We start from the raw sequence: 25,002 nt of genomic DNA, 5'->3' as shown, positions 1-25,002 counted from the left end.
GGTTGTGATTGTGCCAATTTCTCCATAAATGTGAGTGTATAATATGAGACCTTTTCTCCATTGTGATTGACCCATCAATTCCCGAATTCATCATAAACTCCTGTCTATGGCAAGGGATCAGGGGGAGCATGCTGTGACCCCATCCTGTTTACAGGAGAAACCACCATCTCCCGCTATAAGCCATTACCAGCTGCCATCCACGAATCTCTTAGGAATTCTATAAAGCTCTTTCGTTTTAGAGTTTTCAGGGTCTTTTAAAGGAAACCCATAAGAGTCAGTGACTGGAATAATTTCCTGTCTAACCATCCCCACTCTTACAGGCTATATATCTTTACAGGGGATTCTGGTAAAATAATTCGTACTGCTGTAGTTCAGTCAAAAGTCCCTATTCCATAGGATGAATGGTGGTATTTCCCCACAGAAAGGCTAAGTCCAGAATAGGGTCAGTGGTTACCTCTATTGCACCTTCTGTGATTTGTCTTTGTCCATGGGAGGATAGTAGGGCAGGACGTGCCCTGAGTAAAAGTACACAGGGCAGAAATGAGATAGCAAGAAAAGATGCTCGAAACATGGCAGCCACGACACGTGAAGAACATATCCTTCTGAGAGGACAGCCAACTTCTCTAGGAGACTGACTTCCTTGAAGTCATTGCCTCGGGTGAGTGTGTCAGTCAGGCTTTCGCCCAGTCACATAGCCTCTACTGGAGGGGGCGTGACAATCACATGACAGAGCTCTTTTAGGAGCACCCGAATGGCAATAGCTGTTTCATGGTCTAGGATAGAGCCATGTGGTAGTTTCGGACATAAAACTCCCTTGGAGTCTTGGGGTTCCAAGCCCTTGCCAACCCAAGAACCAAGATACCCTTCCACGGCCCGACAAGCAACTACAAACTACTCTGTTCCATCTGTGCTACTCATAAATAAGCCACGGTTTCAGTGTTCTCATTTTTATTTCGAAGTAACATTGCAAAAGCTTTTGGGAGTTCATGATCTCCCTATGTGGCTGAGGATGGCCTTGAACTTTGATCTTCCTACCTCATAAATTCTAGGATTACAGTTGTGTACAACCACACCTTTGTGACCCTTAATGGTTACAGCTTTTCTTCTCCTTTTTAAATATATTTATTTTATGTGTATGAGTATACATGTATTTATTTATTTTATGTATAGGAGTAAGCTGCCCCTGAAACATCTGAAGAAGGCATCAGATTCCATTATAGATGGTTGTGAGCTACCATGTGGTTGCTGGGAATTGAACTCAGGACCTCTGGAAGAGCAGTTGGTGCTTTTTGTTGTTGTTGTTTTTGTTTTCCGAGACAGGGTTTCTCTGTGTAGCCTTGGCTGTCCTGGAACTCACTCTGTAGACCAGGCTGGCCTTGAACTCAGAAATCCGCCTGCCTCTGCTTCCTGAGTGCTGGGATTAAAGGCGTGCGCCACCACCGCCGGCACAGTTGGTACTCTTAACTGCTAAGCCATCTCTCCAGCCCTCAGCTTTACAAATCTCTTTCCTAGAAATAAGAATACATTTTAAAATTTGTTAATCCCTGTCTGTTCTTTTAAAAAGTCCCAGGTTAGAAGGTTGGAGAGTCGGCTCAGTGGTTAAGTGTGTATCTCAGTTAGGGTATTACTGCTGTGAACAGACACCATGACCAAGGCAACTCTTATAAGGACAACATTTTTTTTTTTTTTTTTTTTTTTTTTTTTTTTTTTCGAGACAGGGTTTCTCTGTGTAGCCCTGGCTGTCCTGGAACTCACTCTGTAGACCAGATTGTCCTTGAACTCAGAAATCCGCCTGCCTCTGCCTCCCAAGTGCTGGGATTAAAGGTGTGCGCCACCACTGCCCGGCAAGGACAACATTTAATTGAGGCTAGCTTACAAGTTCAGAGGTTCGGTCCATTTTCATGAAGGTGGGAGCATGGCAGCGTCCAGGCAGGCATGGAGCAAGAGGAGCTGAGAGTTCAACATCTTCATCTGAAAGCTGCTAGCAGAATACTGACTTCCAGGCAGCTAGGATGAGGGTCTTAAAGCTCACACTCACAGTGACACACCTACTCCAACAAGGCCACACCTCCAAATAGTGCCACTCCCTGGGCCAAGCATATACAAACCATCACAGTGCATTCATTTACTGCTCTACTGAAGACCTAAGTGAATTCAGTTCCTAGCACCCACATCAGGTGGATCAGGCTGATCCCTGCTCACAGGAATCTGTTGCCTCTGGCTTCCTTGGGCACCGCACTCTGTGTGCACAGCACTAAATGTGCACACACCCTCCTCCAACATACAGTTTAAAATAATAATAAAAAAGAAATCGTTAAAAAAAATCATTAAAAGATATCTGGTTTGAACATGAATATACATTTATTTTGGGAATAGTTTTTGCAAAGATAAAACTATTAACATTAATGTGATTTTTTTTCCCCCCATAGAACTCATAAGCCCTTGTGAAGTACAAAACATTCTCAAGACACTGAGGCACACAGTGGGCGGATGGGTCCTTGGTTTAGAGCCTGGCTTTCTTCTTAAGAGCTTCCTTTGTCCTCCTGACAACAGAAAGGTCCCCAGCTCCCTCAGGCCAATTGTCATGATCTGTTTAGTAAGCAGAAACGTGTTACTTGCAAATCTCTTAAACCCATCTCCCCAGTTTCCAACCAAGCCTCATGATTTTGTTTGCTGCCTTGCTTCTTAACTCACTGAGACTAAGGAAAAGAGCTCACAGGACAGGCAGTTTTGCAAAAATCCTTCAATTTGAATACCAAGCCTGCTACTCACTAGCCTTCTTGGCTGAGTCTTCCTGTGTGTAAAGGGGGTAACTTCAGCGCCTCCCACTCCCTGCCGCTGGTGACTGGCTACAGGTGGACATCTTTGTGAGCTGATTCAACATAAAGCAGACTTAGAACTGAGCAAGCCATGCTGAGATGAAGTCCTTCCCTCTCCTACTAGCTCTTCAATCATCTGGATGCGGACAAAGGAAAGCATGCAGTCTCAGAGTGGCAGGCTGCCATCCTAGGACCAAGGAAGCCAGCCTTGAAAGGATGATACCTCATGGGAACAAACACAGAGAAAGAGGAAAAGTCTCTTTCTTAGATGCATCTCACCTCTTCATGAGCCAACAGCTTTCTAGACTGAAAGGCCAATGGTGATGACCACACAGGGCCTGACACCATGTGTACTCTAACTTAATCCCCTAACGTCCCTAGGAAATATAGTCTCGGGTGTTTTTTGTTTTGAGGCAAGATCTCTACAAAGCCCTGGCTGTCCTGGAACTCACTATGTAGAGTAGGCTGGCTTCAAATGCAGAGAGAATCACCTCTCTTCAGGAGTACTGGGATTAAAGGCTTGAGCCACACAGTCCTAATACTGTGAACTATTAGGACCTCAGCTGCAAGCCAAAAATGCAATAGAGAGCACAGTAGAGTTGACCCAGTGCTGCTGACTGGGGTTACACTGTCTTTCTTCAAAAAGGGAAAGAAGCCAGGCACAATGGCACATGCCCTTAATTCCAACACTTGGGAGGCAGAGGCAGGCAGACAGTGAGACCCTGTCTCAAAACAGGAAAAAAAAAAAAAAACCTTAACCAACCAAACATTCATAGTATTAGGGATACCACCATATCCACATAAGAAATCCACAAGGCTAGGAGACAGGTGGCAGTCTTATGAACCAGGCATTCGCTTGTTAATAGACACTAGTAACTACTTTTAGAAAGAGAGCAAATAAATATTTGTGTTTGTATTTTCCCTGAGGCTTTGGTTTTTGTTTTTTTTTGTTTTTTTTTTTTTTTTGGTTTTGGTTTTGGTTTTTTGAGACAGGGTTTCTCTGTGTAGCCCCGGCTGTCCTGGAACTCACTCTGTAGACCAGGCTGGCCTTGAGCTCAGAAATCTGCCTGCCTCTGCCTCCCAAGTACTGGGATTAAAGGCATGCGCCACCACTGCCCGGCTTTTATGTGCTTTCTAAAAAAGGTCTACAATCTATGTTACATAGCTCAGGCTGGCCTCAAACTTGGTATGTATCTGAGGATGGCCATGAACTTGTGTTCTTCTTGCCTCCACCACCTTGAATACTGGGATCACAGGCATGCACCACCACTTCTGGTTTTATGGGGTGCTGAGAATTCAATCCAGGGTTTGCATATGCCAGTAAAGGAGTCAGTCTACCAACTAAGCAATATCCCTGGACATTAACATGCTTTTAAATGTTTATGTTTTATGTGTATATGTGAATGCCTGCATATGTCTATGCAATACATGTGTGCCTGGTATTTGCAAAGGCTAAAGGAGGGCATCATCTCCTCCATCTTTAAGACGGTTGTGAGCCACCATGAAGGGGCTGGAAATTGAACCTGGGTTCTCTGAAAGAGAAGACAGTGCTCATAATCACTGAGCCACCTCTCCAGCCTGTGGTTTTTATTTTGTGTGGATTTGTTTTGTCATTTGAAAAACTAGGACATTGGACTATCTGATTTTGTTTGTTTGGTGTTGTTTTCTTTGGGGGTGGGGGGTGGGCAGGGTCTGTCTATAGCCCTGGCTGGTCTGGGAACTCCCAGAGGTCTCCTTGCCTCTGCCACCTGAGTTCTGGACTAGAGTATCTGATTTTATAAGACCTTCCCAACACCAAAACACATCCAATCATGTGTAATACTGTTATTGAATTGAATTTATGAAAGTAAAGTTTTCAAGCCAAGCATTGTTGCACAGACCTGTAATGGGAGCTGAGGTTAGCCTGGGCTACACAGTGAGATTCTGTTCCAATAAGATAAAATACTGCTTTTTTTAATGGGGCTAGAGAGATGGCTCAGTGGTTAAGAGCACTATCTGCCTTTCCAGAGGTCCTAGGTTCAATTCCCAGTAACCACATGGTGGCTCACAACCATCTGTAATGAGGTCTGATGCCCTCTTCTGGCATGCAGGTATACATACAGATAGGGCACTCATACGTTAAATAATTAAAGTAAATCTTTAAAAAAATACTGCTTTTATGAATAAAAATGATTGAATGCAGAAATTTATCATTTGATCTGTATATTACAAAGAGAGGACAAAGTCCAGTTGGACCACCCCTCTTCCATCGATGCACTTAGAGAGGGAGAGAGGAATTAAGTCTGCAAACCTTCAAGCACAGCCAGCCTCTGCCTCCTTTCTACCTTCCTTGTACTTAGAGGTTTAGATATTTTTTTGCAGTTGAGAACATTTTCTTTAAAATCCTATCATAAATATCAACATTTTGTACTTTTTGATGGTCTATAAAAGAAACCCCCACCTCTGAGGTAGTGACTTAAGACATGGAGCACAGACAGGGAAGGGCTTGTGCCTCTTCGCTTCCTGGCTGCTTACCTGGTATCTCGAAGTAGTGAGTGTACAGAGCCTGGCCTCCATCCACATTGACCAACTGTCCAGTGATAAAGGAAGCTGCAGGGGACAGCAGGAAACACACCAGAGGGGAGATCTGGGAAAAGAAGAGAATATGTCCATATATAAGAGCAAAAGCAACAAAGAGAAGAGAAAAGACAGAAACAAACAAACAAACAGACAAACAAACTGGAGAGATGGCTCAGTGGTAAAGAACACTGGCTGCTTTTCCAGAGGTCCTGAGTTCAATTCCCAGCAACCACATGGTGGCTCACAACCATCTGTAATGGGATCTGATGCCCTCTTCTGGTGTGTCTGAAGACAGCTACAGTATACTCATATACATAAAATAAATAAGTCTTTAATAAAAAGGAAGGAAGGAAGGGAGAGAGAGAGAGAGGGAGGGAGGGAGGGAGAAGGAGAGAGTGGGGGGGGAGAGAGGGAAAAAGAGGGAGAGAGAGAGAGAGAGAGAGAGAGAGAGAGAGAGAACCTGAGACTCCTGAATAAGCACATCTCAGCCCATAGGGCTGCATCATGAATCCTCATGCATGTGCACCATGACTTGACATCACAGAGACAGTCTAGACTACAGTGAAGTCAGGTACTGATCAGGGCAAAGGCGACAAGGTGTGAAGAAGCGGCAGGCAAACAAGTAAACATGGCGGTTTCTTGCTTCAAGTTAACTCCCTTCTGAGGTCCCTGCTTGTCTGCCACAACTCTTTTTGTCACTGCAGTCACATGATTCTCCCACCTCAGTCCCAGAAACAGTAAGTGTGTGTGTGTGTGTAGCAGTGCGGGCATTCTGATTTGTTCAGTCTGTGTGGCCCTGTCAGGCCCAAGGAATGCCGTGCAGATCACAGGAGCTTCCCACCATGGGGACTTCAAGGCCCCCATCACATCCTCCCACATGTCACTTGGTGAGGTTTTAGAGAAACTTCACAAACCAAACAGAATTCATTTTACTGATGGCAAGTGGAAGCGGCATCTCACGAAGGGTGAACCTGAGCATGTCCCTCTCCTGGCTTTTGTACTAGGCACTGAAACAAACAAACAAAAAGTCGCCGGGCAGTGGTGGCACACGCCTTTAATCCCAGCACTTGGGAGGCAGAGGCAGACGGATTTCTGAGTTCGAGGCCAGCCTGGTCTACAGAGTGAGTTCCAGGACAGCCAGAGCTACACAGAGGAACACTGTGTTGAAAAAAAAAGTGATGGGGAGCAAACAACTTGGATTTGATCAGATCCCATCGAGGGTAGGTTGCAGAAGCCATCCAGGAAAGACTAAGCATGAAAATGAGCTTCCTGGACATCTCCCACCATTTTGCATGGCTTTTGATGGGTGAGCTCTGAGATGCAAGGTCACCAAAGACTTTATCCCAGGATTGTCTCTTGCAGCTGATATGCTTCTGCCACCATTACACAGCCTAATGATTCCTGGGCATCAGCATGCTCTATTGGGCAGATTTCTGAAGATCAACATGAAGATGTAGTAATGTATAGATGAACTGATGTTTTTTTTCACAGTTTCTGATAATGATTTTATATAAGTTCTTAAAGAGATACAAGTAATCTCAAGCATATAATCTGTGTACTGGCTGGTTTTGTGTGTCAACTTGACACAAGATGGAGTTATCACAGAGAAAGGAGCCCCCCTTGAGGAAATGCCTCCATGAGATCCAGCTGTAAGTCATTTTCTCAATTAGTGATCAAGGGGGGAGGACCATTGTGGGTGGTGCCATCCCTGGGCTGGTAGTCTTGGGTTCTATAAGAAAGCAAGCTGAGCAAGGCAGGGGAAGCAAGCCAGTAAGTAACACCTCTCCATGGCCTCTGCATCAGCTCCTGCTTCCTGACCTGCTTGAGTTCTTGTCCTAACTTCCTTTGGTGATGAACAGCAATGTGGAAGTGTAGGCTGAGTAAACCCTTTCCTCCCCAACTTGCTTCATGGTCATGATGTTTGTGCAGGAATAGAAACCCTGACTAAGACAATCTGTGGTAGTTCAGGATTTCACGTATAGAAATGGACTCACGCTCACTAGAGTACAGGATCACATTCAGAAACCCTTACTTTAGGATCACTCCCCTCAAGAAAACATAGGATCTAAATTAGAACAGCAGCCTTCTTAAATAAACAGTTCAATAAATGTAGGTATATGTCTTTGGAAAGACACGACAAAACATAACGAGCTATTTCTAGAAACTATAACCACGTTCCCCACCCCTGTCAAGATATTTGTAGCTTTGACTTTGTATGCAAGAGAGATGGACTAATGTATTTCTAAAGGACCAGTTGTCCTAAGGCAGCTCCTGACTGGCCTATCGGTGCGTGCAGTGCAGCACACAGGCACACATGAGCACACACACAATGATAATGAATAAAATAAAACTTAACATTTTTCTAAATTAAACCCTTCTCTGCATGTTAAATTCCAAAATTGTATTCAACTTATACATCAATTTAGAAGACATCTGACTTTTGTTTTAAATTTTTAAAACTTGGGCTTGGAGAGATGACTCAGCAAGAACGTGTTATCCCTCTTGCCAAGAACATGAGTTGGTTCCCAGCTCCCAAGTCAGGTGGCTCACAACTGCTTGGAATTCCAGCTCCGGAGGATCCAACACCCTCTTCTGGCGTCTAGGGGTACTGCACTCGTGTGTGCCCCTGTGTTCCTGTAGCAAGACAGCCTGTAGGAGTTGGATTAATCTTTACCTGCTGACCTATGTTACTGACACCTAAAACTTTGTACTTTGGCTTTAATTTTGTTTTGTTTTTTTGTTTGTTTGATTATTTTGAGACAAGGTTTCACTAGGTAGCCCTGGGTAGCCTGAAGCTTTCTGTGTAGACCAGGCTAGCCTCAACTTCACAGTTGTCTGTCTGCTTCCGTCTCCTGTGTACTGAACTAAGATTAAAGTCATAGGCCCAGCAAACACTGACTTTTAAATAAAATTCTCCTACCAAGAAATATGACATGTGTTTATTTATTTGAAATATTTATTGTTACGTTATGTCTAAGAGTGTGTGTGTGTTAGGCATATACATGTGAAACCAGGTGCTTGCAGAGACCAGAGGCGCTGGATCTCCATGCAGCGGAAGCCATCTGATATAGTTACTCAGAATCAAACTCAGGTCCTCTGGAAGAGCACTTCCTGCTGCTCTTAACTGCAGAGCCATCTCTCTAGCCCGTATGCCTTTTTCTTTCCTTCTTCAGTAAGAAACTTTTCACCATCCTACCACTAGTTAGAACTAAGTCTACTCCTCAGCTATTTGAAAAGCTATTGGTTTTAACACTCATTCCTCTATGGAACTTCATGAGTCTGTCATTACCTGGCTTGCTTGGGGCTGCTTGTACCAACACTGCATGTGATAAAATAAAGTAGCTGCAAAGACAACAAAAACATGTTGCCTCTAACTTCGTGGCCTTCATTCCCAAGGAAAGTCTGCTGCTGTCAGCCGTCAAAGCAACTAAGTAGGTTATTTTCCAGAGCCCAACAATGCACAGGAGACATGGTTTGATGGCACTGAAATAATCCTCTCTACTGGTCGGCCAGGCCACATGCCCAGGGTGCCAAATGTTATACATTTCTCAAGGTATTCTCATCAGTATCACCCAGATACGTTACCTCCTCGGGGACTCCAAGGCGCTTAGCTGGGATACGCTCAAAGGCGTTCTCAAACATGGTTTGTCCCAATTCGCCATAGTTTTCAACAGCCGTCGGGGAATAAATGGTCCCCTATATTAGAAAACAAAGCAGGAACGTGAGTAAATGGGGAGAATCAGATTTTCAAGACAACTTTATTCAAGAATAAAGTTGAAGAGGATCCAGCCAACCACTATCTAAAAGCAGACCATTTGAGTGATCATTTGGGGGGAGGGAGGGCTTCTCCCCTTTAATAACCAGCTAAGTCTTGGTCTTTTTCATGAAAGACTTGGTTTCTGAGGAGTCTGTTTATGTAAGTACCTCAGTGGGGTACTTAACCAGGAACAGTGGGCCTGGGGAGTCTTGTTTCTCTTCCTCTGAGCATGCTTGCTTTACCAGGGAAAATGTGAAAAAACAGGATTTTTATTGGTTTTTACATTTCAAGTGAAGTTTTTTTTTTTTTTTTTTTTTTTTTTTGTTTTGTTTTGTTTTTCCAGACAGGGTTTCTCTGTGTAGTCCTGGCTGTCCTGGAACTCACTCTGTAGACCAGGCTGGCCTCGAACTCAGAAATCCGCCTGCCTCTGCCTCCCAAGTGCTGGGATTAAAGGCGTGCGCCGCCACCGCCTGACTCAAGTGAAGTTTTAAAAACACACCCAAATCCAAGATGTATGTACCCTGACAGCTAATTTTTAAAATATGTATTTATTTTAAATTTCGAGTGTGTGTGGGACTTGCATGGATGTCACAAGGAGGTCAAAGGGCTAGCTGGCCCAAGCTCCAGGATGGCTATGATGATTGGTTAGTGGGATCCATGGATATCTGCCTACCCTCCCTCCCCAATACGCCACCATTGTTACGGATGTGCTCTACCCAGCCCAAAGTGGAGCTACTATCTCTACTTTAATCCATGACCAGAAAACATCATAGGAAAAGTTACCCTGAGTTGATCTGTGTAGAAGGAGAAAGATGTATTTCACCTAATATCTCTCAGAGTAAATGCCAGGTACGAAATATCAGGGAGGCTCAAGCTATGACTTATTTCACAACAAATAAATGTTTGGGGAGGTAGAGGCAGGAAGACCAGAAGTTCAAGGCCAACTTAATCTATATAATAATGAATTCTAGCCAGCCTGGGCTACACAAGAACTGCTCTCAAACAGAAAGCAGAAGCCAGGGAAATGGCTCAGTCATAGTTGGTGAACTGCATGCTGTGAAATCATGAGAATCTGCATTCAGACCTGCAGCATCCACATCCAAGCCAAACGGAGCAGCACGGCTCAGTAACCCTAGCACGAGGGTGGTGGGGTGGGGACAGGTAGGTCCCTGGAGCTGGCTAGCCAGCTAGTCTAGCCAAATCAGGGAGCTTTGAAGTCAACACAAAGACCCTGTCTTAAAAACTAAGGTAGAGATTGGCTGAAGAAGACAGTTGTCAATGACCTCTGCCTTTTACCTGTACGTGCACACGCATACACAGGAACGCATACACACACCACGCCCATACAAAAAAAGATGGTTTTCCCTAAGACAAGGTCTCTGTAGCTCTGACCATCCTGGAACTCACTCTGTAGGCCAGGCTGGCTTTGAACTCAGAGATCCACCTGCCTCTGCCTCCCAAGTGCAGGGATTAAAGGCGTGCGCCACCACCGCCCGGCTTGTGTCTCTCTTTTTATGTGAATGTGGAGATCTGAACTTAGCTCTTCACATTTGTACAGCCAGTGCTTTACCCATTGAGCTAGTGTGTGTGTGTGTGTGTGTGTGTGTGTGTGTGTGTGTGTGTATGTGTTGGTTACAGGGGATGTGCGTGAAGGTGCCCAGGGAGACTAGGTGTCAGAATTCCTGGAGATAGATCACAGGCAGTTACGAGATGCCTGATAGCCTGATGTGGTACGGGAACTGAGCTCAGGTCTTCTGCAAAAGCAGTAGGCTCTCTTACCTGCTGAGCCAGTTCTCTAGTATTGCTTAACTTTCACTGTGTGATGGAATTCCTTAATGCTTTTTATGATGCAGGTACTTACAATCCATGACAGGAAGTACAGTTCTCATAGCACTATTGTTTAAATACACATAATTCTAATATGTGCCAAGAGCGTGCAACACTATCTCGCTACCAAATCACACCACTGCCATAATGAATGGCTGCCTTTCTAGTTTAATCTATGTTAAAAGCCAACCATTTATAGTATATTTACATAGGTGTTAATATATACTGCACCAGTGACACAATTATCCACATGCAATCTGACTCAGAAGCCCAGTTTGTCAGCAGATTTCACAAATAACAGTTACCTACAGGTGCAACACAGTTGATCCTGACTCCGCTGCTGGCCCAGGCCAAAGCCAGGGATTTCGTGAGGTTGTAAACACCTTCCCTTGCCGCTCCACTGTGCCTTTAAAGACACAGACATTATTTTCATCAGTTTCTGTTGAACATTTTTCCCATTGACTAAGTCGACGAGCATTTCAATGACCTGAGAACTCCACGAGATTGTTTTTGTTATGAGTCACTGTCACACTGAGTCTCTGTTTAAAGAAAAAAATTGGGTCCTTCCGTATCAGAGCCAAGCCAGAGTTATCAAACAACGCACACGGCATGAGCTGTATCTCTCAAAAGCCATGTGCACGGGAAGAATATGTTGATGACCCTTTTATTACAAAAGAGAATAACAGATTGTGGTTTTGTTTCTCTCTCTCTCCACACGTGTACATATATGTGTACACTCAAGCAGGTACCACAATGCATGTATGGAGGGCAGGGAACACCAAGGCAGCCATTTCTCTCCTTCCATCATGTGGGCTCCGGATGAAACGCACCTAGGTCCTCAGTCTTAGTGGCAAGCTCCTTTACCAGCTGACCCATCTTGCCAGCCCCAAACTGATAATTTTAATGACAAGTATTTTAATATTTTATATGCTTTTAATAACAGGGGATATGAAAGTCATATATTTGGCTACATGCATTATCAATGGAATTCCAAATAAAAGGTTCAAAGGGTTTAGGTCTTGGGTTATGGATATGGTTTAATGGACATGGGCTACTGCACAGCCTGACTACCTGACTTCAATCCCCAAGATTGCACTGTGGAAGAAGAGAAGCCCCTCTAACCTCCATACACATGTTGTGCAGCATATACACCCCACATTTAAAAAAAAAAAAAAACACTTTTTTTTTTTTTTTTGTTTTTCGAGACAGGGTTTCTCTGTGTAGCCTTGGCTGTCCTGGAACTTACTCTGTAGACCAGGCTACCCTTGAACTCAGAAATCCACCTGCCTCTGTGCCACCACTACCAGGCAATAAATAAAATTTTTAAAAATGTAAAAAGCTAGGCATGGTGCTGCATGCCTTTAATCCCAGCACATGGGAAGCAGAACGGTTGGATCACTTTGAGCTTGAAGCCAGCCTGGTCTACATAGTAAGTTCCAGTCAAACCAGGGATAGATGTAAAACATACATATAAGCCAGGCAACCCTGTCTCAACAACAACAACAACAACACAAACATGTACTTTTTAAAATAGAAGGTACAGGGGCTGGAGAGATGGCTTAGTGGTTAGGAGCACTGATTGCTATTCCAGAGGTCCTGAGTTCAATTCCCAGCAACCACATGGTGGCTCACAACCATCTGTAATGGGATCTGGATCTGATGCCCTCTTCTGGTGTGTCTGAAGAGAGTGACAATGTACTCATATGCATACAATAAATAAATAATTCTTTTAAAAAGCATATATATATATATATATAAAATAAATAAATAATTCTTTTAAAAAGTATATATATATACATATATATATATGTATGTATATATATATACTTTTTAAAAGAATTATTATATTCTTTATACTATTATATTTTTTAAATAATTATATATATATATATGTATATATATATATGAAGGTACAGAGATAATGTGATTCAGAATTTCTATGTACAGCATAATAATATCCCCAGAACCAACTGCCATATGGTTTAATGTGGGAAAAATCCATTCATAAGCATCTGAAACCAGCAGGGAAAGACAGACTAGGTAGTAAGGAAAGAAGGATTTCCTTCAACTTTTAGCCCTGCATGTTTGCTGATCAATTCTTTTCTAGTTCATTTGAAAGAGTCCCCCTCTTCTCTGTCTCAACACACACATACATCTCACTGGGTAAAGAGTTTGGAATGGCTCAGCAGTTAAAAGCTAGTATGTAACAGTTAATTTTGATTGTCAGCTTGATTTGATTCACTTAAGAATTAGTAAGGCATACCTCTTGAGTGTGTCTGTGAAGATGTTTTCTGAGAGAATTCACTAGTGTTCACTGTGGGAAGGGGAGGGAGGTGAGGAGACCTGCCCTGAAGGTGGGCAGCAGCAGCCCAAGTGGTGAGAATAAAGGACAGAAGAGAAGGTAGCTGGACACCAGCATCTTCTGTTCTCTGCTTCCTGGCTCACTGCGATGGACAGGGTCCTCTGAAACCAGGAGCCCAAACAAACCCTCCCCGCTCTAAGCCATCCCTGCCAGGATCTGTGGTTAGAGAGACAAAGAGTAACTGAAACTATGCAAAACTGAAGGAATCCTGGATAATACAGGAAGCTAGTATGTTATTAAAATTTTCATAGAGGAAGTCAACCAATTATTAGAACTACTCCCTCAGGGATTTTGTGTGTGTGTGTGTGTGTGTGTTTCAGAAACTCTGAGTTTCTGTTATGAGTTACAATTTAGCAGTCCTAAAATTAAACAGGTATATTCATGGCGTTCAAATCTAAATTAATCCAGATCTATTTAATTTTCATAATTTAACAAAGAAGCTATGTCCCACAGTGACAGCTAGATTTGTAACATATTGATTACTTAGCAGAAAGGATACAGGACCTTCAGGTAATATGAATTTCAGATAAACAGCAAACATGTACACCTCCATGAAACCTCAAGCCTACTGCCAGTGACATACCATCTCCCAAGGCCACGCCCACTCCAAAGAGGCCACACCTCCTAATTCTTCCCAAATGGTTCCACTAACTGGGATGAAGCATGCAAGCATGAGTCTATGGGAGCCACTCTCATTCAAACCACTATATATGGCAATTTTAATCTGAATGGGCATTAATAGGAATTAGGGAAAAGGATCAGTCGGTACAGTGCTTGCTGCACTAGCTTGAGGATGTGTTTGGATGCTCACTCATATAAAAGTCAGGTACGGGAGTGCATGCTTGTAATTCCAACAAGGGGGAGACAGAGGCAGGAGGATCCCTGGGATTCACTGGCCAGCCATTCTAGCCAAATCAGAAAGCCATGGTTCAGTGAGTAACTAAAAAGATAAATAAATAAATAAAAATTAAAAAATAAAGTGGAGAGGGATTGGTGAAGACACCTGATGTTGACCTCCGGCCTCCAAGCACACACAATTTTTTTTTTTAAAGTTCAAATAAAAGGAAATGGGGGGGAGGGCGAAGCAATGAATATGATCAAAACATATAGTGCCTTAGGGATTCATTGCTGTGAACAGATACCATGACCAAGGCAACTCTTGTAAGGACAACATTTAGTTGGGGCTGGCTTACAGGTTCAGAGGTTTAGTCCATTATCATCCTGGCAGGAAGCATGGCAGCATGCAGGCAGACATGGTGCAGGAGGAGCTGAGAGTTCTACATCTTCATCTGAAGATCAAGTCTCTTTTTTCCACACTGGGCAGAGCTTGAGTATAGGATCACAAAGCTCAACCCCATAGTGACACATTTACTCTAACATGGTCACACCTATTCTAACAAGGATACACCTCCTAATAGTGTCACTCCCTATGGGTCAAGCATTCAAACACATGAGTCTATGGAGGGGGGCAAACCCATTTAAACCACCACACATTGTATGAAAATTTGCAAAAATTAATAAGAACATTATTTAGAAAGGAATTTATTGGGGTTACAGTTTATTAAAGGGGCGAATCATTGATTTAAGGCCCCCATTCAGAGAACAAAATCTAAAGATGCAGAAAGAAAAAAAAAATATAAAATACTTACGCTGCTGCTGGAAACCCATTGTTAACAATGACAATGATATTGACAATAGACCCTCCGTGCCTTTTCATCCAGGAATTGTAAACTGCAGAACACAGACAGTCAACAATCATATTAAACAGTGTCTCCCTTTGTTTTTTTGTTTTTTGTTTGTTTGTTTGTTTTTTTCGAGACAGGGTTTCTCTATATAGCCTTGGCTGTCCTGGAACTCACTCTGTAGAGACCAGGCTGGCCTTGAACTCAGAAATCCACCTGCCTCTGCCTCCCAAGTGCTGGGATTAAAGGCGTGCAACACCGCCGCCCGGCTTCCCCCCCACCCCATGAGACTCAGTGAGAGAGTCACATGGGAGATACAGATAGCAGGATTCGAACTCGCAAAGGAGGGGCCCTCTGGCGGGCGGACGCTTAAGGCATGCGCCACCGCTGGCTTGCTATGTCTCCCTTTGTTATACCCTGCTCCAGCATGCATTTGATGTCTTCTATTTTAATTTAGTTTTTGTCATTGAGGTGAAGTCTCTTGTAGCCCAGGATGACCCAGATTGGTGTATAACAAGAAGCTAATTTAATAAACCATAAGGTAAAGCTGAAAAAATGTCAAGGAAAGCTACAAAATGAACTTGAAAAATTTTTTTGGATAAACTAATAATCTAGATGAAAATTTGTTGGAACATTGACTCATTTAAAATGGCAACAGTTATAAAGTATCTAGTATAACCTGAATTTAAGAAGAAAAAAATTAAGACAAGTTCTTTTTATGCATCCCAGGTTAACCTAGAATTCCCTAGGTAGCTGAGGATGACCCTGGGTAGCTGAGGATGACCCTGAACTGATGTTGTTCCTGCTCTACCTTCCAAGTGATGTGGTCACAGTTGTCCACCACCATCTCTGGCTTACAGACTGAGGATAGAACCTCGGGCCTCTTGTATGCTAGACAAGCACTCTGCCAACCGAGCTACATCTCCATCCCTAAGATGAATTTGAAAATGTGAGGTTTATAGATAAAAAACACAAACCTTTACCAAAAAATTTAAAACAAAACCTACCAATTAAAGACATGGGGTAGCTGGGCGGTGGTGGTGAAAAACCTTTAATCCCAGCCCTCAGGAAAGAATGAGCAAAAGAACATGAAGTGGGTAGGGAGGTAGGGAGAAAGAGAGGATCTGGGAGGAGTTGAGGGGGAGGAAATAACATGGCTAACATATTGTATGAAAAAGTTTTTTTTTTATCTTAGTTTTTTAAAATTTTATGCATATGAGTACACCACCATTGCTTTCTTCAGACACACCAGAAGAGGGCACCAGATCCCATTAGAGATGGTTGTAAGCCACCATGTGGTTGCTGGGAATTGAACTCAGGACCTGTGGAAGAGCAGTTGGTGCTCTTAACCGCTGAGCCATCTCTCCAGCCCAAAAAAGGTTTTAAAAATAGTAAGAGGCAGGTAGTGGTGGCGCACACCTTTAATCCCAGCACTCAGGAGGCAGAGGTGGGCAGAGCTCTTGATTTCGAGACCAGCCTGGTCTACAGAGTGAGTTCCAGGACAGCCAGGGCTACACAGAGAAACCCTGTTTCAAAAAAACAAAAAATCCCCCAAAACAAATAAAAAAATGAAAAATAAATGAAGACAGATAGTAAGGAAGGAAGGAAAGAAAGAAGGAAGGAAGGGAGAGAGAAAGGAAAAGAAAACATGAAATTAGGAGACAGACACAGAGGAGCAGAGGAGAGGACTGTGGAGGAGATGAGAGGGAGTGAGGGGTTGGTACTATGAAAACTGCAAATATGTACGAAATTCTCAAAGAATAAATTACTTTAAGCAGAATATATGGTCATAAGTAGTCCAGAAATTGTCACATCAAGTATTAAAAACCACATAAAGCAACTGGATTTTAGCATAAAGGGGATACTAAGTTGGTGTAAGTTACTCTAAACAGACTCTGCCTCTGGCTAAATGCCATGTATTAGCTCTGATGGCATCATGACTTCTAAAACTCTCTGATGCTTTCCCAGGCTCAGATGCGGGCATTTCTTCAAAGTCTTTGAAATTACAAAGAGACCATAGAGAACAAATGGAGAAGGAAGAAGGATGTACAGAAAAAGATATACAGGAAGAATGGCTGGCAGAAACAACTTGGGAAGGTTACAAGCAACTATCAGTGAGGAGACATAGTAACTATAAAGTCAAGTGATTGGGAACAAGGGAGAAAGTTTTGGGTTTTCAGTGTTCAAATCCTAAGTGATTTAAGTCTTCTTTTTTTCCTTTCTAATTTAGTTCAGCCCTAAAGGGGATCACTTTGACTTTTTTCTCCTTTCTTATGTCTTGTAAAGTACACACCACTCGGACCATTTAGTGAATGCACTGGGCTATTCATTCGGAAAGACCCCCTCCTCTGTAGTTACCCCACCGAGCGAGCAAACATTTACATTTCATTGTACAGTGATCTCTTTTGTTGTTTTCATTTTTTTTTCTTGAGACAGGGTTTCTCTGTGTAGCCCTGGCTGTTCTGGAACTCACTCTGTAGACCAGGCTGGCCTCGAACTCAGAAATCCGCCTGCCTCTGCCTCCCAAGTGCTGGGATTAAAGGCGTGCGCCACCACCGCCCGGCTTTTAACACTTATTTCTTACAGAAATAACACCAACTCTTAGAAAATGAAAAAGTGTGGATCTTTGACAAAGATTCAGACCAAACCAAGGAGGCACAGGCGCTGAGGATTTGGCTCAGCGGTTAGGCACCAACTGGTCTCTCAGGGGTTCCAGGTTCTGTTCCCAGCACCCACACAGTGGCTCACATCTACCCTAAAGTGCAGTTGCAGGGATCTGACGCCTATCCTCCCCTCTTCAGGCGACTGTGTACCATGGTGCACATGCATGTACTCAGGCATATGTGCATATTACTGAAATGAAAAGAAATAAATTTCTAAAGAGACACAAGCCAGCTGGGTGGTGGTGGTGGTGGCGCAGGCCACCTAGCTCTTGGGAGACAGAGCAGGTGGATCTCTGATTTCTAGGTCAGCCTGGTCTACAGCGTGAGTTCCAGTACAGCTAGGACTACACAGAGAAATTCTGTCTCAAAAAAAAAAAAAAAAAAAAAAAAAAAAAAAAAAAAAAAAAAAACAAGAGAGAGAGAGAGAGAGGAGAGAAGACAAATATAAGATATAAATTTTGTTAAGATACCAAATAAACATTATTGATGTGAGCCTGTGAGTCCCTAACAGCTCCTCTTCCAGCCTTCCCTGTGATTTCTCACTAAAGACAAGTTGGGGTTTGTACTATTGAGACACTCGCCTGCTTTACACATGTAGAAGGTGCCTGTCAGGTTGGTTTCAATCACAGCTTGCCATCCCTTTGCAGTGATGTCTTCAACAGGAGCCAGGAACTGGCCTCCTGCGTTGTTTACCAAGAAGTCGATCTTACCATATATATCTAAGGTAGATTTGACCAAATTATTTACCTAAAGAAACATCGAAGGGGAAACTTAATAGCTAACCTGCTACATGGCCCAGTTTTAGAAATACAATGCAGTTTGTAGACTCCTATGTAATACATAGTAATTCTAAATACTACAACCTAAACACATAAAGCCACCACTGAATATAAGCCCCCAAGTCCCACAGTGTGAACTTACCACTGCACCATACTCATAAATTATAAGCCAAAATTCTAATTTTGATGGCAAGATACACTGAAGAAGAGTATGGATAACCCTTAAGTCCAACAAGCCTCAGTGGCATTAATTTCTAAGTACCAATCTTAAATGAAAATGATGAAACTAGGTCAAAATGAACACTAAAAATGTCTTAAAGCAGTGTTTATCAAACTGGGGTCACAACCTCTTTGGGGAGGGGTCCAACAACCCTTTCACAGGGTCCCATATCAGATTTCCTGCATACCAGATATTTACATTATGATTGATAACTGTCGAAAAATTACAGCTATGCAGTGGCAATGAAAATAATTTTATAGTTGGGGGTCACCATAACATGAGGAACTACATGAAGGGGTTGCAGGATTACAAGATTGAAAACCACAGCCTTAATGGGTCTCTAGCAGAGAGGACATTCTTGTTTAGCTCCCCTCCTTCTGAGGTCACCAGCTCGGTAAGTCAGGAGCACAGGTATCTCTCCTTACAGGCCCTGCCTTCTAGTGAGCCTCACCACCTTGGAGTACAGCAGGGTTTCGGGAACCACTTCTGCAAAGAACACTGGATAAGTACACTGTGCAGCCATGTTTGTCTTACCTCTTCTTCTTTCCTGACATTGCACTGTATGGCAGTGATTTGAGCGCGGCTGGAGGGAGGCAGAGAGGCTCTCAGTTCATCTGCAGCAGCGGTTAATCTGTCCAGCTTCCGGGAAGCAATGACCACGTTACACCCTAAGGAGAAAATAGCCAGAGGGAAAAAAGAGCTGTCCAAATTAAGGGGCGAGAAGGAAGGCACGGTGGTTAAGAGCACTGGCTGCTCTCCCAGAAGACCCAGGTTCAATAGCCAGCATCCACATGGCAGCTCATAACTCTCTGTAACTCTAGTTCCAGGGGATTTGACACCCCCTTCTGGTCTCCACAGGCACCAAGCACATGCGTGATAAGCAGACCTATAGGTAAAATACACATACACATAAAAATAGATAAATAGATAGATAGATAGATAGATAGATAGATAGATAATTGTCCAAACTACAGAAACCATTTTGTATATTTTTGTGAAAGATGAGGGTAGAAGAGGAATTAGGCTGGTTTTGGATATGTTGAAGCAATAGGAATTGAAATGACTAAGAAGCTAGACAACACACACACACACACACACACACACACACACACACACACACACACGGGGTGGCCGAGGGACAACTGTTTTGAAATATTGAGCAACAAATGCCATGCGACTAAAATTGACTAGCCATCTCTGAGCGCGTGCCAGTCTAACTAAGAAGAGATCTATGAACAAACCATATTCCTGTGAGACAAGGAGTTAGAAGGACAGATATCAGAGGAGCTGAGACTAGGCAATAAAGGTGGTGAACTTGGGGTGGCTTCTTCCTCACCCTCCTGACTTGAAAGAACAGTCTGGCAGCTTAAAACAAAAGCCTTGTGGGCCTTTTCTCCTGCCTGAAGGGCCTGGCTGATGGACATTCAAGGCAAGATCAGGAAGATCACCTGTAATGGGATCTGTGCCCTCTTCTGGTATGTCTGAAGACAGCTTCAGTGTACTGATATAAGTGTGTGTGTGTGTGTGTGTGTGTGTGTGTGTGTGTGTGTGTGTAAATCAGTCAGGTAGTGGTAGCCCACATATTTAATTCCAGTACTCTGGGAGGCAGAGGCAGGCAGATCTCTGAGTTCAAGGCCAGCCTGGTCTACAGAGTGAGTTCCAGGACAGCCAGGGCTATAAAGAGAAGTCCTGTCTCAAGAAAGGAGGGCGGGGGCAAGAGGCAGGGCCCCTTATTATGATGAGTTTTTTCTTCCAGTCAAGTACTTGCTGAACTGGAGCCTTCTTCCTTAGCTTTCAACATTAGATACATTCAGGGTGGTATGGCTGTAGAGATGACTAGTTCTATCTTTTGAGGTCTTTCAGTTGCTGCTGGCTAGTGATACACACCCTTAATGTCAGAATTTGGGAGAGAGAGGCAGGCAGATTTCTGAGTTTGAGGCCAGCCTGGTCTACAGAGTGAGTTCTGGGATAGCCAACGATACACAGAGAAACTCTACTGGGGGGAGGTCTTTCAGTAATTGATTCCTGCCCATCTGCTGTTCAGCTCAAACACAGACAGTGCAGAACATAGCTGTGTCATTTCCTCACCTCCCAATGATAAACCGTGTGACATGTTGCAAAAGTGATTGATCAGACGAGATTGGCCAATGTGACAGAAGCAAAAGAAGGAATTAAAAACTGCTAACAATGGAAGTGACATCAGCCTGAGAGGCTGAAGTAGGCATGCTAACACACTGGAGAGATTTACAGGCATGAAGCCAGAAGACACTAGTAAGTGCAGACTTCTAAATAGAAACATGGGAAATGGTTAAGCTGAATGATGGAGATGTTTAAGAAGTGACAACCATAACAAGCTTCATATTACATAAATTCTTGGGACCATTTCTTCTTTTCCTTTTGAGACAAGGTCTGACTATATAGCTTTGGCTAGTCTGAAAGTTACAGAGATCCACCTGCCTCTGCTTCCCGAGTACTGAGATGAAACAAGAGTCACTACATCTGGTCTTATATTTTACATTTAACTGACAAATAACTGTATATTTACTGAGAACATTTTTAACGTTTTGGTATTTTTATATACCATGAATGATCAAATCAGACTAATTAACACATCTCCTTCCACACTGAACCATTCCTTTGTGGTAATGATATGTAAAGTATCCTTAAACCAGGCCTGGTAATCTGAGCTACTCAGGTGGCTGAGGCAGGAGGATCACAAGTTCAAGGGCTGCCTGGGCTACAGAGTGAGAAGGCCAGACTCCAAATAAAGAGGTTCTGTTGTTGTCGTTTTGTTTTTAAAGAGAGGTCTGGGGATGTATCCAGATGGTGGAGAACCTGCTGATCATGCACAAAGCTCTAGATTCAATTCTCAGTACAGATCCAAAGCCAACCAAACAAAAAAAGCCTTTTAGCAATTTTAAAACATAAACTATATTACTTACTTTATTTTTATCACATTTATTCATTCAATGTGTGTGTGTGTGTGTGTGTGTGTGTGTGTGTGTGTGTGTGTATGTGTACCACAGCACCCATGTGGAGGTCAGAGCTTCCAGGAGTCCGCCCTCTCCACCATGCAGGTCCTGGGAACTGAATTCTCGCCCTGACTCCTGGCAGCAGGTGCCTCCGTACAACATCGGATTATTAACGGTAGACAGCACAATGGGTAACAGCCAGCCAGACTTTCTCCTTTCTATCTAATTGAGACTTTACACCCTCTCCACTCCTGCTATTATTAACTCTGGGAATCTCACACTACGTATTCTGGGCACATTCACCCCATCCCCAACTCCCCCCAGATGACACTTGGCACCTTTTGGCCAACCCCTTCCCACGAACACTGCCCTGGTGTGGTTTTAGTACTGCCTCCTCCCCAACCCCATACATATTTGTAACTAGAAGTAAAAGAGTTTTCAACAACAACAACAACAGTAAGGAGCATCTGTAATTTTCCCCACAGATGATCAGTTTGTTTTGCACAGCATTAGCTCAGTCACTGCTAGGTCTCCTCTATGCTGTGCAGTGCCAGGGACTATCTGTAACAGTTAGTTGTTAAGACGTTCTGACATCCTATATATCAGAGGAAGGCAGACATGATTTTTTGTTTGTTTGTTTGTTATTTTTGTTTTTTTGAAACAGGGTTTCTCTGTATAGCCGTGGCTGCCCTGGAACTCACTCTGTAGACCAGGCTGACCTTGAATTCAGAAATCTGCCTGGCTCTGCCTCCCAAGTGCTGGGATTAAAAGGGCAGACATGTTTAACCAGCTAATACTTTACTAATTTATCCGTATGTGTATATGTGTGGGCCATGGTGCTTGTGCAGAGGTCATAAGGAAGTCAGTGCCCTCCTTCTACCATTCCTGTTCTAAGGATTGATCTTTGGTCAGCAGGCTTGGCAGCAGGCATCTTCATCCACTGAACCTCCTTGCCAGCTCTCAGCTAATGCTTTATAATATTCTATTGTCCAATTTGGGTTTATAGAATAACTTTCAGAAAACAGCCATTAATTCTGGCATCAAAAAGCAGAAACAAAAACAAAGATGAAAAAGCCATAGTAGAAAGTATTTCACATGCTTGGTGCTGGAGAGATAGCTCAGAGCTTAAAAGAGCCTGTACTTCTCTTGCAGAGGGCATAGTTTGGTTGTCACCACTCACACTGAGTGTATCACACTCCAGTTCCAGGGGATCTGACCCTTCTAGCCTCCATAGGCACCTGCAGTCAAATTCACAGGCCCTCCCCCGCCTCCCAAGACACATATAAAATTAAAAATACAACAACCCTCTTTTAGGTTGGGTGGAGATGGGACTTGGGAACACCCTGGATAGAGTAACATCCTCATCTAGAGTCTCGTGGTCCTCCATAGTTAACATATGATAATGTATCTGAATAGATTTTGCTATCAGATTATCTATCTGTTGTTTCACAAAGTTAGCCTATTTAAGGCCCAGGGACCAAAGGAAATAAGCAAAAATAACCCAATTAATGATCCCAAGATGTTTATATATGTATACGTGTATAAGTCTATATGTTTATACAAATATTTTTTTTTCAAGACAGGGTTTCTCTGTGTAGCTCTGGCTGTCCTAGAACTCACTCTGTAGACCAGGCTGGCCTCGAACTCAGAGATCCACCTGCCTCTGCCTCCCAAGTGCTGGGATTAAAGGCGTATGCCACCACTGCCCGGCTGTTTATACAAATATTGATAAATAAAGTGTTTTGAAAAAAAATACAACAACCCTTTAAAAAAACTTTTTTTCACATTCTCTTATGGAAGGCAATCCAGCTATAGATATAGCAGTACAACATTCACTTCTCTTTTGGGTACAGGAAGTATTTTCCTAGGGACATACTCCATGGCTTTCACAGCATCTCCAGGGCACAGAGTATCCTAATATTTCAGCCATACTACAATAATCTGTTGCTTGACCCCAGAACTACTGAACTGTTTGCCCAATGCAAATTTACTCAAAAAGAAGTTCAATTACTAAAAAACCAAGGTTCTGCAAATAGGCTGACAGAGGCCAATTCCTGATCTTTGTACCGAATAGGTACTGATTGACTTTTTAAGTAATTCTTCTTTCCAGGGGAAGTTTCGTGGTGGCAGACTGGCTGGAAGTAAAGTGGTAAAAGTGGAGGCTGCAAGGGCGTCTTGTTTTCTTTTACAGTGTACTGCTGATAAGATAAAGCTGATCATTTCCCCATGTACTTATTTCCTGTGTTAGCTCAGCATGGAATCCTTGGGCCGTATAATTTCTCATTTGCTCCTTTCAATGACAGATTTTTAAAAATCTACTAGTCAGGGCTGGAGAGATGGCTCAGGGATTAAGAGCTCTGAGGTCCTGAGTTCAATTCCCAGCAACCATATAGTGGCTCACAACCATCTCTAATAGGATCTGATACCGTCTTCTGGTTTCTGATGTGTTCTGAAGACAGCTACAGTGTACTCATATACATAAAAATATAAATAAATAAATCTTAGAAACATCTACTTGTCAAATCTCTTTGCATAATACTGTACCATGCTGGAAATACCTTTTCAAATGTGCCTTTAAACTTTGCACTCTTCCCTCCTACCCACACCTTCGAGACAGGGTTTCTTTGTGAGCCTCACCTGTCCTGGAACTCGATCTATAGACCAGGCTAGCCTTAAACTCACAGAGATCATGTCTCTGCCTCTTGAGTGCTGGAATTAAGTCATGTGTCACCACCAACATGGGTTTAAGAGTAAACCCAAAGATGTACATTCTCACATATCTGAATAGCAAATGTATCTTCTTCTTGATGGCTTCCTTCCTTGTGCGTGTGTTTGCGTGATCATTCTAAGTTTAATAACTTCTTTTTTTTTCTTGCTTTAGCACAGGGGAAGTGAGAAGAAAATGTGATCAGAGTTTCTCAACATTTCTCGGCTATCAGGAATAAAACCTCTTTTATCCCATCTCATTGCTCAGCTCTGCATCCCGTAGCTTTGCGACCTCTTCCGGTCCGCCAGCTCTCCCCTTTGTCTCTCATTCCCTCTGTCTCTGACCCCCTCTGTTTCTGAATCCAGTTTACCCGAGCTAGACCTCTGCGGACACTAGCTCTGGGTGCCCAGCCCCAGAGGGCCTGCTCACGTACCCAGGTATAGGAGCTCCCGGGAGATGGCTTTTCCAATGCCTGTGCCCCCACCAGTGACCACGGCCACTTGGTTCTGCAGCAACCCGGCCGCTAGGCAGCTCAGACCAGTCTTCCAAGAGCCCATCGCTGCAGAGAATCTGTTCCTGAGTTGTCGCTAAAGCGAGTCCTTGGGTTCCTTAGAAGTAGCAGAGCACTGGAAGTCCGCGTCCACGTGACTGAATA

The 25,002-nt window shown here is 43.3% G+C and overlaps 1 protein-coding gene across 4 annotated transcripts; it reads right to left on the bottom strand.

The window, feature by feature from the left end:
• Positions 1–931: 931 nt before the first annotated feature.
• Positions 932–24,988, bottom strand: Pecr (peroxisomal trans-2-enoyl-CoA reductase). 4 transcript variants are annotated; one of them, XM_076931712.1, is made up of 8 exons: positions 24,781–24,985; positions 19,203–19,336; positions 18,251–18,416; positions 14,974–15,055; positions 11,272–11,368; positions 8,964–9,074; positions 5,334–5,445; positions 932–1,508 (listed from the first exon to the last, which is right to left on the bottom strand). In XM_076931712.1, exons 1-8 carry the CDS (start codon positions 24,902–24,904, stop codon positions 1,468–1,470), a joined length of 867 nt encoding a protein of 288 aa, XP_076787827.1. In that variant the 5' UTR covers positions 24,905–24,985; the 3' UTR covers positions 932–1,467. The 4 variants fall into 4 exon arrangements, with proteins under 4 accessions (XP_076787827.1, XP_076787828.1, XP_034354026.1 ...); XM_034498135.2 differs by lacking the exon at positions 932–1,508 and adding an exon at positions 2,338–2,589 and having other exon boundaries at positions 24,781–24,984; XM_076931713.1 differs by lacking the exon at positions 11,272–11,368 and having other exon boundaries at positions 24,781–24,987.
• Positions 24,989–25,002: the final 14 nt, after the last annotated feature.

This window comes from Arvicanthis niloticus, chromosome 3, assembly GCF_011762505.2.
Source record: "Arvicanthis niloticus isolate mArvNil1 chromosome 3, mArvNil1.pat.X, whole genome shotgun sequence".
Classification (NCBI taxonomy): domain Eukaryota; kingdom Metazoa; phylum Chordata; class Mammalia; order Rodentia; family Muridae; genus Arvicanthis; species Arvicanthis niloticus.
This window is presented reverse-complemented; position numbering and strand designations above follow the sequence as displayed.

What these genes read in the sequence shown, in the direction of transcription:
- Pecr (XM_034498134.2), bottom strand. Translation starts at nt 24,904, where the DNA reads ATGGGCTCTTGGAAGACTGGTCTGAGCTGCCTAGCGGCCGGGTTGCTG. An exon ending in AATGGGTTTCCAGCAGCAGC is followed by an intron (nt 9,075 to 14,973) that starts GTAAGTATTTTA and finishes TTTCTAATATAG; the next exon opens with GGGACCATTTATTCCCCGAC. An exon ending in TCACTACTTCGAGATACCAG is followed by an intron (nt 2,590 to 5,333) that starts GTAAGCAGCCAG and finishes CTTACTAAACAG; the next exon opens with ATCATGACAATTGGCCTGAG.